Source organism: Schistocerca americana, chromosome 1, assembly GCF_021461395.2.
Source record: "Schistocerca americana isolate TAMUIC-IGC-003095 chromosome 1, iqSchAmer2.1, whole genome shotgun sequence".
Taxonomy (NCBI): domain Eukaryota; kingdom Metazoa; phylum Arthropoda; class Insecta; order Orthoptera; family Acrididae; genus Schistocerca; species Schistocerca americana.
The window spans coordinates 381,843,634-381,861,056 of record NC_060119.1 but is presented as its reverse complement, the minus strand read 5'-3'; the positions used below and the strand labels follow the sequence as shown (position 1 = coordinate 381,861,056).

Here is a 17,423-nt window from a genome sequence, read left to right as displayed (position 1 = left end):
ACGGAACACATGCAACGGCACTGAGCGAGGTGGCGCAGTGGTTAGCACACTGGACTCGTATTCGGGAGGACGACGGTTCAATCGTGTCTCCAGCCATCCTGATTTAAGTTTTCCGTGATTTCCCTAAATCGTTTCTTGCAAATGCCGGGAGGGTTCCTTTGAAAAGGCACGGCCGATTTCCTTCCCCATCCTTCCCTAACCCGAGCTTGTGCTCCGTCTCTAATGACCTCGTTGTCGACGGGACGTTAAAAAAAACACTAACCTAACCACACGCAACGCCAGTTTAAAGTCCAAGCAACACTAGGTGCCATTTGAGGCGCAAAGCTGAGAGGAGTACCCAAGTGCGAGATTTGTATAATTCACGTATCACAACTAGCGGCGAAGACTGACACGCGTGAAAATCTATGAGTGAAAGAAATGGGAGTGAGTGTTAAATAAATGTTCTCGAACTCGCCTTGAACACAAGGTAGGAATATTTTCAAGGATGGGGAAGCAATTCGGACAAGTTCTTTCAAAGGGACCACTGCAACATTTGCTGGAGCGATTTAGGCAAATCAGTGGCAACCTAAATCAGGTATCGCGGACACGGATTTGAACAGTCGTCCTCCCGAATGTGAGTCCAGTGTGCTAACTAATGTGCCATATTTTTGGTATTTGTTTGCAGAAGCTGTCATCACTTAAGTGGTCACTGTGTAGACCCTTTTAATCGGTCTTTTTGCCTCTTGCATTTTTTTTTTTTTTTTTTTTTGCAACACTATTGCGGACACAGAGCACAATAGAATTTTCTGCATCATGAATTTCCGAATAAATGAAATAAAGATTGAAGTTGTGGGAGTGTAGTCGCTAGCCGCTGTAGTTTCTTTCTACAGCGACAGATAGCAGACAAACAGCAGATTGGAACTCGTGAACACACCACATTAACAGAGATTTGTAGCAGGCACAAACATTTGCGCAGACAGATCGTTGCGTGAGGATGGCCCTTTCACATGTGCACGTTTTCAAAGCTATTCCACGCTTGACAAAGCGCTACTTCACTATTTGTCAGAGATGTAACATGACAATAATATATGTTGACTATAGTCATCGTGCGCAGCTGATCGGTGCAGTTGCGCATCAAGACAATAAAACAAAACAAAACAGAGGAAAACTATGTAATACGTTGAAAATATTAGTTCAGTTTTTGGAAAGTAATACATATTCGATTCCACCAGCTAATCTTCTGCTGCGGCTGTAAATATTCTGTCAGAAATTGCTCCAGATTTGAGGGAGTTCTTGTGAGTTTACGTCGAACACTGGTTTTGTAAGACTGGGCTTAAGAGTAACCGCAGGTAAATAAAGACAGAAAAATTTAAAATAAATGGCATCGAAGGAAGAACCTACTGGCAAGTATGATACTTCTGTGTAGTGACATTTTACAATGTGTATTTAAGTTACCTTGTAGACGTAGTGTTGTGAAATTCGCGTGAGTGAGTGCTATTAAATCTTAATTAATTCAGGTAAAGTAAGCAGTGATGGAGAAGATAATACAGCATCTGCATCAGCTACTGATATTTCTGATAGATGGGACATAGAACGAATTACACAGTACTTTGCAAGAAAATTTGGTTTCCGCAGGGACGAGGATGAGCTAGAAGAACCCACAGAAAAGGTAAACTATGGTATTAGTTATGCCAGGTGTACAATCTGAACCATAATCTAATCCACTACTAATATTCTATCATAGTCTGTCATTTTCGTCTATACAATCTGGATCATCTAGATATTGTTTCCTGTGGGTGATAATATTTGATTTATTTTACCGTATTTTTAGTGGTCTACTCAGTACTACAGACTTTAATTTTATTTAATTTGCATCAATAAGAGTTACTGAGCTACCTTCCCCCCTTTAATTTTCGAAATTTATAATGTGGTGCGAACATAGACACCAGGCTATTCTACAAATCAATCAGTATTTCTCTCTCATCCACATTCATTGGCTTTGCCACCTCATACACTAATTGTTACCTTGTAACCTAACCAAGGCCTTATTCGATGCAATAGATTAGGCTATAACAATGAGAGATCTATCACAATCTGTTGAACCTAAGCATCTTCAGTAATACAAAACGTTTAACAAGTGATGTATAAGACTGCGTACTTATACTTGGCATTTCAAGTCCATGTCCTGCCTTCCAGATGTAGGTTTTCCTTGATTTTCCTGAATTGTTTAAGCCAAATTTGGGGATGTTTTGTTTAAGGAAAATACAGCTGATATTCTGAGCTTGTGTTTCATCTCTGTTAACTCCATTGTCAGTGTCAAAGTCTGGCCTTCCTTCCTAAATAAATGCTTGTGCTTCAATATTAAAAGCATATATGTTAATAGGATTATTAACCATAGTCTTCAGTTAATTCTCTTGATCTAGTATGGTGGTACTTTCAATTTATTAGCATTTAGTTTCATTACTGGATGCTGTCTGTAAAATTGTAAGAAATGCCTATTTCACTTGCTATGCAGCTTTGTGCACACATGTGAAACAATGTCCATGATTTTTCTGTTTGAAATTACGGTCAAACATTTCCTACCAGGAAGCAGTTTCAAGGTGTTTAAAATTACCAAGTGAGGTGATGTAATGGTTAAAACATTAAACTTGTATTTCAAGGTGATTGGGAATCAAATCCCTGCCTGAGTGGGTGGATGTCTGCATAATTTTCAAGGGTGATCTGCTGGTGAATCATTGGTGCACAAATTTTCAGCAGCAAGACTTGATGCCATCTTCAGATGACTGGGGAGCTATGATGTGTGGGTCCAACAGAGTATTTTTGGTATTCTCATGGCATCCTCTTTTCCCAAAATGTTGTAGTGACAGTTTAGTGAGGTTCAGCTGAAGCTACTGGTACTGGACGTCACATCCTCGCATACCATAATGATGATTTGGCATGAGAGATCGTACATTAGTAAACAGGAAGAGAATGGAACACCAACAATTTTTTTTGTGTTTGTATAATTTTTTGAGATGTTGGTTGTAGTGACTGACAGATCTGTAACAGTCTGAGGTCTAGGTTAAAAGATGGCAATTTGCCTGAGAGTCGGCAAAGCCTGTTAATCTGAATATGAAAACTTATACTCAGATCAGTATAACCAAGTGATTGACAGCTAGTTGTTTACAAAAGAGCTACCAGAGCAACAAACAACCAGAAATGAACTTGGCTACACCTTCTGTTTTGTTCAGCATTGTCATATCACTCTGCATACAACAACTATGGCTGCTGACATTACTGTTGCCATTTTGCAAATTAATGGAAAATGTACAGAAGAATTCTGTACTGACTGAATAATACAGGTGTTTTATGGTGGCATACTGATCTTTAGTGTAGCCTGAGGCCTACGCCAAGTTGGAAACTATCAGTTTGGTTATAAGTTGATGAAACGATATTGAAGGCTTCAGTTAACCCAAATTGGGATGTACTCTGGAGACTCAGTTACTGCTGTGATGCCACTGGGGTCACTTCTGCTTCACTTGTACCACCAGTTTGCCAAACATAGGTTCCCATGGCTAAGCTGGAATCCACCACTTCTGTTTACAAGGTTCTGCTCAACTCACATTTGTCATTTTTTAATAACAGAGTCCCAAGTGAAGAGGATTGTCAAGGTAACTTTCCTTTTCCATAGTCCACGGCATGGTCACTTTTTAAACAGTGTAGTGCTCCTTTGGTGTATTCTACCACAGAACCTTGCATGTTGGTATCTGCGTATTTAATCAAACTGCTTCTCATTTGACTCTGTGAGCCTGAGAGGAACCTGGACAGGAAGTAGTGGAGAATGACATAAGTATGCAAGTATGCTGATCTTTGCCTTCTGTGGGCAGCGCTTTCACTAGATGAACTGCCCGGGAATACTTCATATACATACTTCACATGTTGCAGCAAAAAAGGTCTATAAGGTGATACACTTTTATATGTTACCTCATTTGCTGCTGTTGTTTGGAAACCTACAGTGAAGTCTGGTATCTTGACACAGATTGAGGGGAATAATGAGAAGAGCAACACCTGTCCTTGCAACTGACAGCATGATTGTACACTTACTTCAAATACTCCTAGGTCTGGTAGAAAAGCTAAAAAGGATGGCAGCTGCCATTTCTACACAGGTAGCCATATCTTCCTAGTGGGCAAACAAAAATAAATAGCAAATGACCAAAATACGAAATTTCACCAACACCAGTGAAGATATATAAAATTAAAAAATGCTTGGAAAAATGGGACAAAAGATTCATGTTATGTAACACTTATTTTGTCTGTCGCATCTCATGATCCTATTGCAGATGCTGTAGAATATTAAACCTGCTTGAGAAACAGGTCCCTCAACAACTCTCATACTTTCCTTCCCCATCTCATCCTATCATCTCCCTGCCACTCCTTTGCAGGGTCCCTGCTTCAACACAAACAGGGAAAAAGAAAACCTACTAATAAAATTGCTTCTGTGATACAGGAATGAGTTCAGTATGCATATGGAACAACCTACTACAGGGAATGTTTTTGTTTATATGCCTCCGAGACACTTTCTAGGAATTACTGCAATGTGTTAAGTGGTTGCAGTAGTCACAAATAAAAGTAACTCATCAGGGACAGAACTAGATGGAATGACCTAAATAAAGTAATGCCGCTCCTAGTCTCTCCTCCTCATTGCAGCAACCGTATGTTCCGTATCCATCTCCCCCCTCTCTCGCCGTCTCCTCGTCTCTCCCCCTCTGCCTGGCCTCTCGCTGTCCCCCTCTGCCTGGCCTCTCGCTGTCCCCCTCTGCCTGGTCTCTCGCTGTCCCCCTCTGCCTGAACTCCCGCCATCTCCCTTGACTTGGGCCCTCTCTGTCTCTCTCTATCTCCCCTGTCTCCCTCACTCCCTTGTCTCCTCCTGCCCCATCTTATCACAGCACCCGTCCTTTCCCCCCCCCCCCCCCCCCCCCCTCTCTCTCTCTCTCTCTCTCTCTCTCTCTCTCTCTCTCAAATATTCCAGATGTTATTAGTTAATAACAACAAAATAAACTTTTACAGATTTTGGAAGAGTCTTCTGTAGATGGAATAATAAAATACATTAAAGATAGCAAATGCAAGAATATAATTACAATGGCTGGAGCTGGAATATCCACATGTAAGTTTCAGTTGGTGTTCCTTTTTCTGTATTAGAAACTGTAAATGAATCTAATAGTTTTGATCACACTGTGTTGATGTTCAAGTTCATATGCATGGTGTTTGTTTTTGGACCAAGGGAAAAGCAATAACTTTGAGGTACTACTGTGTACTGTATCAAGATATCTCTGTGTATCATGAAATTTTATAAGTTTTGAAAACTTTTTACTTCATGTTTTATTCCATTGTATTTCCAGAGTTATATTTAGGGATAATACCACCGAGACACTTGTTCCTTTCTGTGTTGTGTTGTCGTTGTATCAGTTTCTGACCTTTTCATGAGCTATTCTTCAATTTGAAGAAAGTATATGACATTACTTGATGTTACCCCGCCTCCTTTGTAAATTCCGTATGCGGAGATTCCAAGGTCGTTTACCATAATTCATGTGAAACTATTGATATCCCTGATTGTTTCATGTTTAAATTGGAATATCCATCAGCAACTGATAAACACAAGAGAACAAGAGTCTTGAAGGGATCAGACATGAGTATCACCCTTTTTGCTCCAATATCATTGTCTGCAATGAGCCATATAGTTTCTCCAAGCTGTATTTAGATACCTTCTGTTTTCTTCAGTTGGTGCAGCCAAGTGACACAGATCCTGGTCTCCTCTGTAAAAAAGCACTTCATGCACTTCTGTATACTCGGAACTCTGGACCAGCATTTTGAACTTTTCTGACTTCACCTAGGTAATCAAGTACACTATCTGATCAAATGTGCGTGAGCATCCTGATGTTATGGGGAGTTGGTCACTAGAAGTCACAAGAGGTGGACCAACCAGTATAAAAGAAAGTGGGGAGTATTGCATCATCATTAGAGAAGCGGTAACAGCAGAATGTGTCAGTCAGGAGATCTCAGTGACTTTAAACGTGGACTATTCATTATATCTCACTTAGGTAACAATTCCATTACGGATATCTCAACCCTTCCAAATCTGGCCAAGTCAACAGTGGGTGATGTTACATACATATTTTGCAAGACACCATATGGTGTGTAGTGGAGAGTACTCTCTACTGTTGCTAGTCATTTCTTTTCCTGTTGGAAAAAACAACTGTCTGTCTGTCTCCCTGCAAGTCCTAATCTCTCTAGTCTTATCTCTGTGGTCCTTATGCAAAATGTACATTGGCAGCAGTAGAATTGTTCTGCAGTCAACCTCAAATGCCTGTTACCTAAATTTTTTCAATAGTGCTCCTCTAAAAGAACAATGCCTTCCCTTTAGTAATTCCCATTTGAGTTTCCAAAGCATCTCCATAAGATTTACATGTTGTTTGAACCTACTGGTAATAAATCTAGCAGTATGCCACCGAATTGCTTTAATGTCCAACCTGGTGTGGATTCCAAACTCTTGAACTGTACTCATCAATGGATCACACTAGTGTCCTATATGTGGTCTCCTTTACAGCTGAACGACATTTTCCTACAATTCTCCCAACAAAGCAAAGTCAACCATTCACCTTCTCTACTACAATCCTTACATGCTCATTCTATTTCATATTGCTTTGCAACATTACGTCTAGATTTTTAATTGACGTTGCTGTATCAAACTTCACACTACTAATGCTGCACTTGAACATTATGAGTTTGTTTTTCGTACTCATCTGCATTGACTTACATTTTTGCACATTTAAAGGTGGCTGCCATTCATCATACAAATAGAAATTTTGTCTAAGTCATCTCTTATCCTGCTACAGTCACCCAGCGATGACACCTTATGTAGGTTACAAGATAATCATAAGTATACTATCCCGTAAAGATCTGTTTCATACCTCCATGGGTCCTTGGAAAACTAATGAAAGGCAAATGTGATGTTGTTTGTTAGTTATTGATGATTTTTATGGCACTACATATGCTTCCTATGGTAAAAACTATATTACAGTATAAAGAATACTGTTTGTATTCTTTAAATATCATATTCGAAAGTGTAGCTTTCTGTTTGCTTGGAGCATGTAACAAAACTGAGCAGGAGTGTTGTGACTTTGTGTGTTATTGTGATTGCACAATGGATGACTGGAAATAAGTGATTTGGCGTGATAAATTGTGCTGTGCTGTGACAATCTGATGAAAGGTTTGGCGAATGCCTGGAGAACGATATCTGTCATGTGTATTGCCAGCAGTGAAGTACAGAGGAAGTGGTGTTACAGTATGGGGTGTTCTTCATGGCTAAGGTGTAATCCTGTTGTCGTACTGGAAAAATGCTAAATGTGGAAGAGTATGAACACATTTTACACTATTGTGTACTATGTGCACTAGAGGAATGGTTCGGGGTCAACAATTGTTTGTATCAGCATGACAATGCATGCTGTCGTCAAGCAGCAAGTGTGAGGCAATAGTTTGTGGACAGTAACATTCCTGATATGGACTGGCCTGCTGGAAGTCCCAACCTGAACCCAGTGTAACACTTTTGGAAGGAATTGGAACATTGACTTCACTCCACACCCCTGTGACCAGCATCACTATCTTCTCTGGTTTTGGCTCTTGAGGAAGAAAGGTCTGCCATTCCTCCACAGATGTCCACACACTTCACTGAAAATGTTCCCAGCAGAGTTCGAGCTGACATAAAGATGAAGGGTGGATGTACCCCATATTAATAGCCACTAATAGACATCTGGATACTTCTGATCATGTAGTATGTTAGTTGTGGTAGAACAATTTTGGTTCCTAGGTCTTGATTTTGACTAGAAGCTAACATGTTACCTAATTCATGCCTATTAAACGTTAACTGTACGAATAAACTCAACACTCTTTAGTCCCTGAATGGAACTTCCTGGTGGGCTTTCTTTTGTGACTCTAATTCTCCCAACAAACTGAAATCTAGTTTAGGTTACAGCTGTATGGCTTATGGATCTGCAGCACCATTGGCATCAAGTGTAGTAGAACCTGTCCACCATACTGGCATGATGCTGGCAACTGAAGCCTTTTGCTCAAGTCCCTTTGACACTTGTGACTGAAGCAGACACGCCACCACTACGAATCAAATGTCAGAAATACCTTATCAGTGGAAATGAGCGTTTGGCGCCATAGGCTGGGAGGCCCCTTACGAGGCAGGTCCGGCCGCCTTGTAGCAGGTCTTAATACATTTGACACCACATTGGGCAACCTGCGTGCTGGATGGGGATGAAATGATGATGAAGACAACACAATACCCAGTCCCTGAGCGGAGAAAATCCCCGACCCAGCCACTAAACTGTGTTTGTATGCCAGAAAACAAGCTCACTAACCAACTGTCTTAAGATTAACTAGAAGTGAATTACTAGTTTCTGAAGTACTTGGTATCAACTGATGATGCCAAAAAGCACCTAATCTTGAAGATTTAGGATATTTAGTGGCAAACTGTCACAACTCCCAACAAATTAACAATGATTACGGAAACAACTACTGCATATAGGATTTTCTGTTGAACATCGTTGAAAGGATCTATCACTTTATGCAGGCAGAAATTTTGTACATTAAGCTCACTAAAGATTTTATCTTGTGGTGAAAAGAAAAACCCATGTCATTTTGTGTGTGGGGCTCCCCACTCAACAGCCCATGTATTGAGAGTGTGTGCCACCTGCGTCAACCTGAGGAGAGATTTCATGCTGAGTCTCCCTCCACCTCTCATACTTTCAGGTGGTGGAACAACTGTTTATAAGTCCTAAATTCATAACCCCAAAAAATTTTATCCTTTTCTTAGGTTTATGCAAGTGTTTGGGGCGGACAGGGAGAGAGAATCTTTCACTGCAATAAGAGTCCTGAGAGACCACTAGCTGTGATCTGTGCAACCAATAAATTGTTTTAGTCTTTTAATCATTCAATAATTTTAGATCCAGCAAAGCTAGCATGCCTTATTTCTCAATTTTAGATGTAATTGTTGTTAGAACTTTTCCTACAGTCTTGCCAGTTTGAAGTTGATGGGTGGGATGAATGCAGGGAGAGAGTTTTTTGCCGGAGTAGGAGCCGCAGGAGGCCTCCGTCAGGGTACTCCCTTGCATCGCAAAACCGTGGCACTGTCTCAGTTTTCGTAAATCGATGACTTATCTTGTATCTTCCAGAAGAGGTTTTCCTTGTGGATATCTGGTTATTCCTCTCCTGCTTGTCATTACTTTAGTCAAGTAAAGGATGACAGTAACACATCGTAAACAAATTTTATGTTGAATCAGGTCAGTGTTTATCCTCCCTCTCACCATCATGAATAGTGGTTTCGCCTAGGACAGAGACACTGATGACCTAGTAGTCCAATCCATATAAAACTACAATTATCACCAACAGTTTTGCATCCCTGTGGAGGACAGTTTTAGGTAACTAATAAGAAAATAGAAAAATGATGAAACATTTCTAGCACTAAAATTGAAGTTTCCGGTATTGTGAAAAGTTTGTTTCAAGTGTTCGGCTGTTTCGTTTGAATACATAGCACAGCTTGCATTTGTGGTAAAGTTAGAAAATGTGAAATTTCTTTAAATTTCAGCTACGACAATGATTGTGTTTTATGGTAATGCAAAAGCTAGTGGCTCAGTGGTGTTACACATTGCAATCTTGATGTTCTGGTTACAGTGAAAAATAAAAGATTAGTTTAAATTATTTGCCAATATATTCTGGTTGTATTTTTTTAATAAATTGCACATTGAGAGAGTAATTATGATTGGGCCATGAGAGATTTAAATGCTACAAAACACATCATCTTACTTATATTCTCTTTCAGCTAACAAAACGAGTTGTTGTCCATACTTGATTGCCACTATGCTGAATGCTGCCAACATTCCTCCAAGAAAACATACAAATATAAGTTCTGTCCATTTAGAGTTCCAAAATCTAACTGAAATTACTTGTTAGCTGATGTCTGCCACATTTTTGACAATGTAATGTAACTGGATACATTATAAAATGTACTCGCCAAGCCAGCGGCAGAAAAGCTTATAAAAGAAGATTGTAATTATGCAATGTTTTGGAGCCAGTGGCCCCTTCTTCTGGCAGAAGGGTTGAAGGGGAAGGAGCAGGGGTGAAGGGAAAGGGCTGGAGAGCCTCTCCACTCTCCAAAACATTGCATAATTACAACCTTATTTTATGTGCATGTTCTGCCGCTGGTTGGTGAGTGAATTTTTTATGTATCCAGTTACATTATACTGTCAAACATTGCCACATTGGTTGTCAGCTGCCTTCTGGCCAAGGTACAGTCAAACAGGGAGCAAGCTGCCAATAAACAAATAATAAATTATTACAGGTTGTAACCAGCAATCATCAATGAGGCTGTAAATGAGAATGCACTACACAACTTGAATACTGCAACTTGACTGACACTGTTGCGACACATTGGCGGCAGTGGACTATTGACGTGTGACATTGAGAGCTTTGGTTGGAACAATTCGGTTTTCCGAGGCATGACATGTTAACTAACAAGTAATTTTAGACAGACTTTAGTCACACTTATGACTTGCTTCTTTTGGCTTTTGCCCAGTCATCAAGTTGTCGAGGGTGACAGGATCTGTGCGCAATCGTGTCATGCGCTTCCAATCATTATACTGCTTTTGAGTTACTTTTGATGCATTATTGTTTGCAGTAATTTGTAGCTCATTGTGCACAGTAAATGCCCACACTGTGTCTAATGGCAGCACTAGTGAGATGGCAGTTGGTCAAAAAATTGGTTAAAATGTATATTACCCTTTCAGACTTTGTGATTGTCATTTATTATCTTTCCCGTGTTACCTCAAAAAACTGGCTACAAAAAATATAAATTTTTCCATGATGGTATTGGCATATAGGTCAGTAGATGCTGACAAAGATTTTTGTAAGAAATGTACTGCTCACATCTACAAATGTACACAAGTTTTCACACTACTAAATGAGTACAAGAATGAGTGTTGACTTAGCACCCTAAAAGTGAGTTACAGTTTCCTGCATCTCATTACTATGCATGATTTGGGAAAACTGAGCTACGATAAAGAAATACTTTTTATTTTTAATCATTTTTCCATAAACTGCAGTATGTTGTGTAACTGAATTGGGGAATATGAAAAGGGCAGTAGTCCATGTTTATTTGATTTTCATTTGTTTGAATTTTCGGGTTCATCATGGACAGTCGCATTATTTTGTACTGGAAGGACCATTGTCCGTCACTTCCTGGAGGTGTAGGTTGGTTGTCTGCTTTTTTGTTAACACTGTTGTTCAGTCCACCTACCTCGATAGGATTCTTGCCGCTGTCCCTTCACTCTATGGTAGCAGATACATGCCAGGCAGAGTAAAGCTACGTTGATGAAACCACCATCTAATATCTACCACACAGAGGCCGCGTAACTCTAGTTGAAAGTCAGCTCCTGAAAGTTCATGGTTAAAAAATCGGGTGTTTGGGATCTTCAGTATACTTGCAGAAAAGTGTTTGAAATTAGATTAACTCTGATTTTTATTCATATTGAAACACATGAAATGGCTATCAAGTCCGTATTTAATATGGTAAAACATTATCATTCAAAGTTCACTGTCCGTATAACAAATATTCACTCGAAAAGCAGCCAGAATTTTAGTAAGTCAGATCCAACTAATTTTCACGTTCTGTTCATGAGTTAAACATTCGGTTGTTTCAGTGGTCTTCTTTGTAAGAGGAGCTCGCTAAAATATTCCATACAGAGCACGAAACATGCCACATGGAATTGTTACTGCGACCAGAAAGTTCACACGCTCGTATCTCTCAAACTATTTAATTTAGAAACGCCAAACTTTCATTAAAATGTTTGTAACTCCGGTCGCTTCAGTCATGATATGTTCAAACGAAAATATTTTTAAGGAGCGATCTTTTCGGAGTCTGTAGCAGTGTTCTTTTGGCATTCTGCTTTTGCTTCATTAGGTGAAAGTAGCAAACCTATAGAATAGATTTGTATAGATAGATTTGGTGTTCTGTCGTACATGTGCGACAGAACAGACACCACGCGTGATGAAGCAGCTAGTGCATTTGCGGATTCTCACAATAAACGTAAACAACTGGAACAGTAGAATAAAGAAACAATTGCATCACACATGTGGAAGTATTAATAGTCCCATATAACACTTTCATGCATTAAATAAAAAATTGTTGTCATTGGGCTATGTCCCCATGATCCTTGGTATGTCAATCCAACGCTCTACCAATTCCCCATGGAAGCTATTGTGTTTTTTACACACAGTTCCGCTTTTCCTGTGCTCCACAGTTCTGGTGTTACTTTTAAGTAACGTGTATGCCCATTCTGCTGGACAACAGCACGTAGTACGGAACTAAATCGGAGCTGTGGTTGATACTCAATCGACATACAACTATGGTACTGTTCTGAGTTCTGACATTTGGAGGTTTGGGTGTCGGTGACAACACTTTCCCATAGACTACAGCATCATCAGTATGCAGTCGCGGATTTCAGCTTACCGTACCTGTCAGATTATTTATGTACATAGAGAACAAGAATGGCCCTATCACACTTCCATGGGACATTCCTGAAGGTATCCTCATCTCTGATAAACGCTTGTCATCCAGAACAATGCACTTCTGTTACATAAGACGCCGTAGAGCCACTCACGTATTTGGGAACGTATTCCTTATGCTGGGACCTTCGTTCAAAGTTTGCAGTGGGGCACTGTATAAAACATTTTCTGGAAATCTAGGAATATGGAATCTGCCCTTGCCCTTCATCTGTGGTTCACGGGGTACTGTATAAGGAAGGGCAAGAGCTGAGTTTTTCTTGAGCAGTGCTTTCAAAATTCATGCCGATTTGCAAACAGAAGCTTTTATGTCTCAAGGAAATTTATTATATTTGAATTCAGAATATGCTCAGTAATTCTACAGTGATCCAAAGTGGTCTGTAATTTTGCAGAGGCTTTTCTTTTCATCTTCTTATATATAGGAGTCAGCTGCACTTTTTTTCCAGTTGCTTTGTACTTCGCACAAGGCGAGAGATTCACGATTATTGCAAACCAAGTAAGGGGCCAATGCCAAAGAGTACTCTGTGTACCAAACTGGGATTTCAGCCAGGACTGATGACATTTGTTTTCAACTCTGTCAGTTGTTTGGCAGTGCCAGGGATCCCTATTTCTGTGTCCTCCATATGTGATTCTGTTTGATATTCAAATGATGGTATGTATGTACGATCCTCAGGTGAGAATGATTTTTTAAATGTGAAATTTAAAACTTTTGCTGTCTTCTATTTCCACACCTGAACAGTTGGCAATTGACTGGATAGAAACCTTCAGACCACTTAATGATTTTATGTATGACCAGAATCTTCTCAGGTTCTCAACAAGATGTTTTGCTAAGGTATTATGGTGGAAGTCGTTGTACGCTTCGCTAATTGATCTTTTAGTGGATGCACAAATTTCTACTGATTCTTGCTTATCGACATTTCTGTGGTCTTTTTTGAACCGAGTGCAAGAGCCTGTGCTTCCTCAGCATTTTTTAAATTTTGTTGTTAAACTATTGTGTGTATTTTCCATCCTTAATGCACATACTTCCACATAATTCTCCAGAGTTCAGAAGTACTTCACAAGACTGCCAGTTTAAACTTTGCCCATACTTCCTCTATGTTCGTTGTATTGAACCTAAATGACGTCCATTCATTGTTTAAGGAGTAGGCTGACAACTGCTTATCTGCTCTTTGCTGCAGAAAATTCTTCTAACTTTCTTGATGGATTTATTAACTTTGGTAATTATTATTGCTGTAATGTCATGATCACTAATCCCTGTCACAGAATCGACAGAGCCTCTGGTTGAGAAATTTGCGTGTCTCCGCAGTATCTTTTCTTTCGGGAGTGCTAGTTCTGCAAGGTTCGCAGGAGAGCTTCTGTAAAGTTTGGAAGGTAGGAGACGAGGTACTGCCAGAAGTAAAGTTGTGAGGACGGGGCGTGAGTCGTGCTTGGGTAGCTCAGTTGGTAGAGCACTTGTCCGTGAAAGGCAAAGGTCCCGAGCTCAAGTCTCGGTCCAGCACACAGTTTTAATCTGCCAGGAAGTTTCAAAATGTACCTGAAATGCACCTCACTCACAACAGTTGTGCTATTTCCTTGCCATTGAACATGACTCCCCTCATTACTCAGTTGTAAATCCTTGTCAAATCAGTAACATGTGCAACAAATCTCTTGGACAATCTTGGCTTGTTCCAACATCAGTGACATCTCTCAGAACTGTGGGAGGAATTTGTCTGTTGCGACATGTTAGTATTTGGTGTGTGAAGGACTCATTCTGTTTCTAATCCGCAGTCATGATATTCTTAAGTTGCATCATGAAACCTACAAGTTCAAAATTTTCATTAAGGTGCCGAAATTAATTTTTTATTATGTAGCTAACTCATGCAAACTTACTTTATTCTTAAAAATACACCCAGCTGTGTGGTCTCATTGTAAATCTTAACCTGTGCACTTGTCATAAACAGCATACTCTATCTCCTTCCGTACAAAAGGTTCCTACAATTTTTGTTCTTTTATGAGAGCTATTTAAAGAAACAGAATGTGTTCTCTAATACCAGTTAGAGGAATTTTAATTTTGAAAGAGTCGGGCATTTGTTCAACTCCTCACCAGTTTTTGTAACTTATTTGTTAAAGACTACTGATTACTGATAACATTAGTCATTCCCTCACACCTCGTATGAAGTGCTTTGTAATGTGTTGTTGAGAGGGCAACTTCTCCTTTTATCATTGAACACTAATGGATTCTCTGAATCAGAGACCACCAAGAGTGCCACATATCTTATGGTAGAGATATTTCTGAACATGTTTCCATGCGTGCTTTATTTTATACTCTATTTTACATAATTTTTTGTGCCATGCTTCATCCACTATCAGAATGTGTCCCCCTCTAATTTACTGTTGATGTTGAGGACTGTGTTGTATTCAGGTATCTGTTATTTTCTTGTCTGAGTGAATTTACTTTTAGATTTGGGGGGGGGGGGGGGGGGGGGATTGGTTCACAAGTGTGATAAAAGACGTAAACACGCTGCAGTACTGCATTTAAGTTTTGTATGGCATATTTCATACTTCTCCTACCCACATTGGCATTAACGCCCAGTTTTGCGTACCACCAAAATAGGATCAGCAGTCCTCAGATTTACATGGGAACAGTTAACCATACTGAATATATATATTGGAAGGAAACATTCCACGTGGGAAAAATTATATATAAAAACAAAGATGAGGTGACTTACCGAACAAAAGCGCTGGCAGGTCGATAGACACACAAACAAACACAAACATACACACAAAATTCAAGCTTTCGCAACAAACTGTTGCCTCATCAGGAAAGAGGGAAGGAGAGGGGAAGACGAAAGGAAGTGGGTTTTAAGGGAGAGGGTAAGGAGTCATTCCAATCCCGGGAGCGGAAAGACTTACCTTAGGGGGAAAAAAGGACAGGTATACACTCGCACACACGCACATATCCATCCACACCAAAGGTCTTTAAATATGTCTGCTTGTGTCTGTATGTGTGGATGGATATGTGCGTGTGTGCGAGTGTATACCTGTCCTTTTTTCCCCCTAAGGTAAGTCTTTCCGCTCCCGGGATTGGAATGACTCCTTACCCTCTCCCTTAAAACCCACTTCCTTTCGTCTTCCCCTCTCCTTCCCTCTTTCCTGATGAGGCAACAGTTTGTTGCGAAAGCTTGAATTTTGTGTGTATGTTTGTGTTTGTTTGTGTGTCTATCGACCTGCCAGCGCTTTTGTTCGGTAAGTCACCTCATCTATTTTTTTTATATATATATATATATATATATATATATATATATATATATAAAAAATAGATGAGGTGACTTACCGAACAAAAGCGCTGGCAGGTCGATAGACACACAAACAAACACAAACATACACACAAAATTCAAGCTTTCGCAACAAACTGTTGCCTCATCAGGAAAGAGGGAAGGAGAGGGGAAGACGAAAGGAAGTGGGTTTTAAGGGAGAGGGTAAGGAGTCATTCCAATCCCGGGAGCGGAAAGACTTACCTTAGGGGGAAAAAAGGACAGGTATACACTCGCACACACGCACATATCCATCCACACCAAAGATCTTTAAATATGTCTGCTTGTGTCTGTATGTGTGGATGGATATGTGCGTGTGTGCGAGTGTATACCTGTCCTTTTTTTCCCCTAAGGTAAGTCTTTCCGCTCCCGGGATTGGAATGACTCCTTACCCTCTCCCTGAAAACCCACTTCCTTTCGTCTTCCCCTCTCCTTCCCTCTTTCCTGATGAGGCAACAGTTTGTTGCGAAAGCTTGAATTTTGTGTGTATGTTTGTGTTTGTTTGTGTGTCTATCGACCTGCCAGCGCTTTTGTTCGGTAAGTCACCTCATCTATTTTTTTTTTATATATATATATATATATATATATATATATATATATATATATATATATATATATATATATATATATATATATATATACACCTACTGAATTTTAGTTGAGTTATTCATTAATGAAATTAAAGCTTGTTGTGTAAAGTTCCATGTTGTTGTTGTTGTAATGGACAAACAAAGAATGGCATTTGTGGTTTCATATTTGTTGTTTTCTAATAGGATTGGAGGGACAAGAAAGAAAAGAAGAAAACTGAAATAGTTGGCATTTTAATTATTAAAAATTCCCATATTTCAATGTGTTTAGAGAAGTGCAGTTATCTCGTGAAAGCAATATTACACAGTCATTTCAGTTGAAATCAGTTTCCGGTACGCACATTGTTGTGAACAATTGGGTACTGGGTCATCATGTTAACCTTGGTGCCAACATTTTGTCCCCTAAATCTTTAGTGTTTCCAGTAGCTCCACTCAATTGTTGAGTTAATGGATTTGATCTTATGGCACTTATGAAGTTCAAGAATTGAATGATTATCTTACCATAGTAATTGCAGAATTTCTTGTTTTGATTGCTTGGTGTTCAAAAGTGCTTAACTCTACCTATAACTTGGACACCTTACAAAAATACATCTTAGTTCTATCTTTTCTGTTCCACAATGAGAAATATTCCAGAAATTTGGTGCATTTAATATTATTAGAGAATTAAAAATATTTTTATTGTGGTGTGTTTTTCCAAAACTGCTGGTACACGTAAATCTGTCAATATTTTTATCTCGGTTAAAAAGTATCTTGTTTGCCGCTCCTTTTAAAAGTCGTCAGAATATCACTAGTTGTAATTTACTATTAGTATATGTTACAGAAGCCATCAGCAACAGCTGCTTCTGCCTATTAATATATAATTTGATTCGTTTCACTAATCCTTCCATGACAAGATTTGCAGAATACATTGTGGATGGATGGACGAATGAATGAATGAACATCACTCCGAAACACAATGTGTATGTTT

The 17,423-nt window shown here is 39.5% G+C and overlaps 1 protein-coding gene across 1 annotated transcript in view; it reads left to right on the top strand.

The window, feature by feature from the left end:
- The first annotated feature begins 1,050 nt into the window (after window positions 1-1,050).
- LOC124623011 (NAD-dependent protein deacetylase sirtuin-2) overlaps window positions 1,051-17,423 on the top strand; it is a 31,724-nt gene continuing 15,351 nt past the window's right edge. The window contains exons 1-3 of the mRNA XM_047148805.1: window positions 1,051-1,382; window positions 1,497-1,648; window positions 5,026-5,122. Of these exons, the coding sequence (XP_047004761.1) occupies window positions 1,358-1,382; window positions 1,497-1,648; window positions 5,026-5,122 (274 nt within the window). The 5' untranslated portion in view covers window positions 1,051-1,357. The remainder of the gene's footprint in view (window positions 1,383-1,496; window positions 1,649-5,025; window positions 5,123-17,423) is intronic.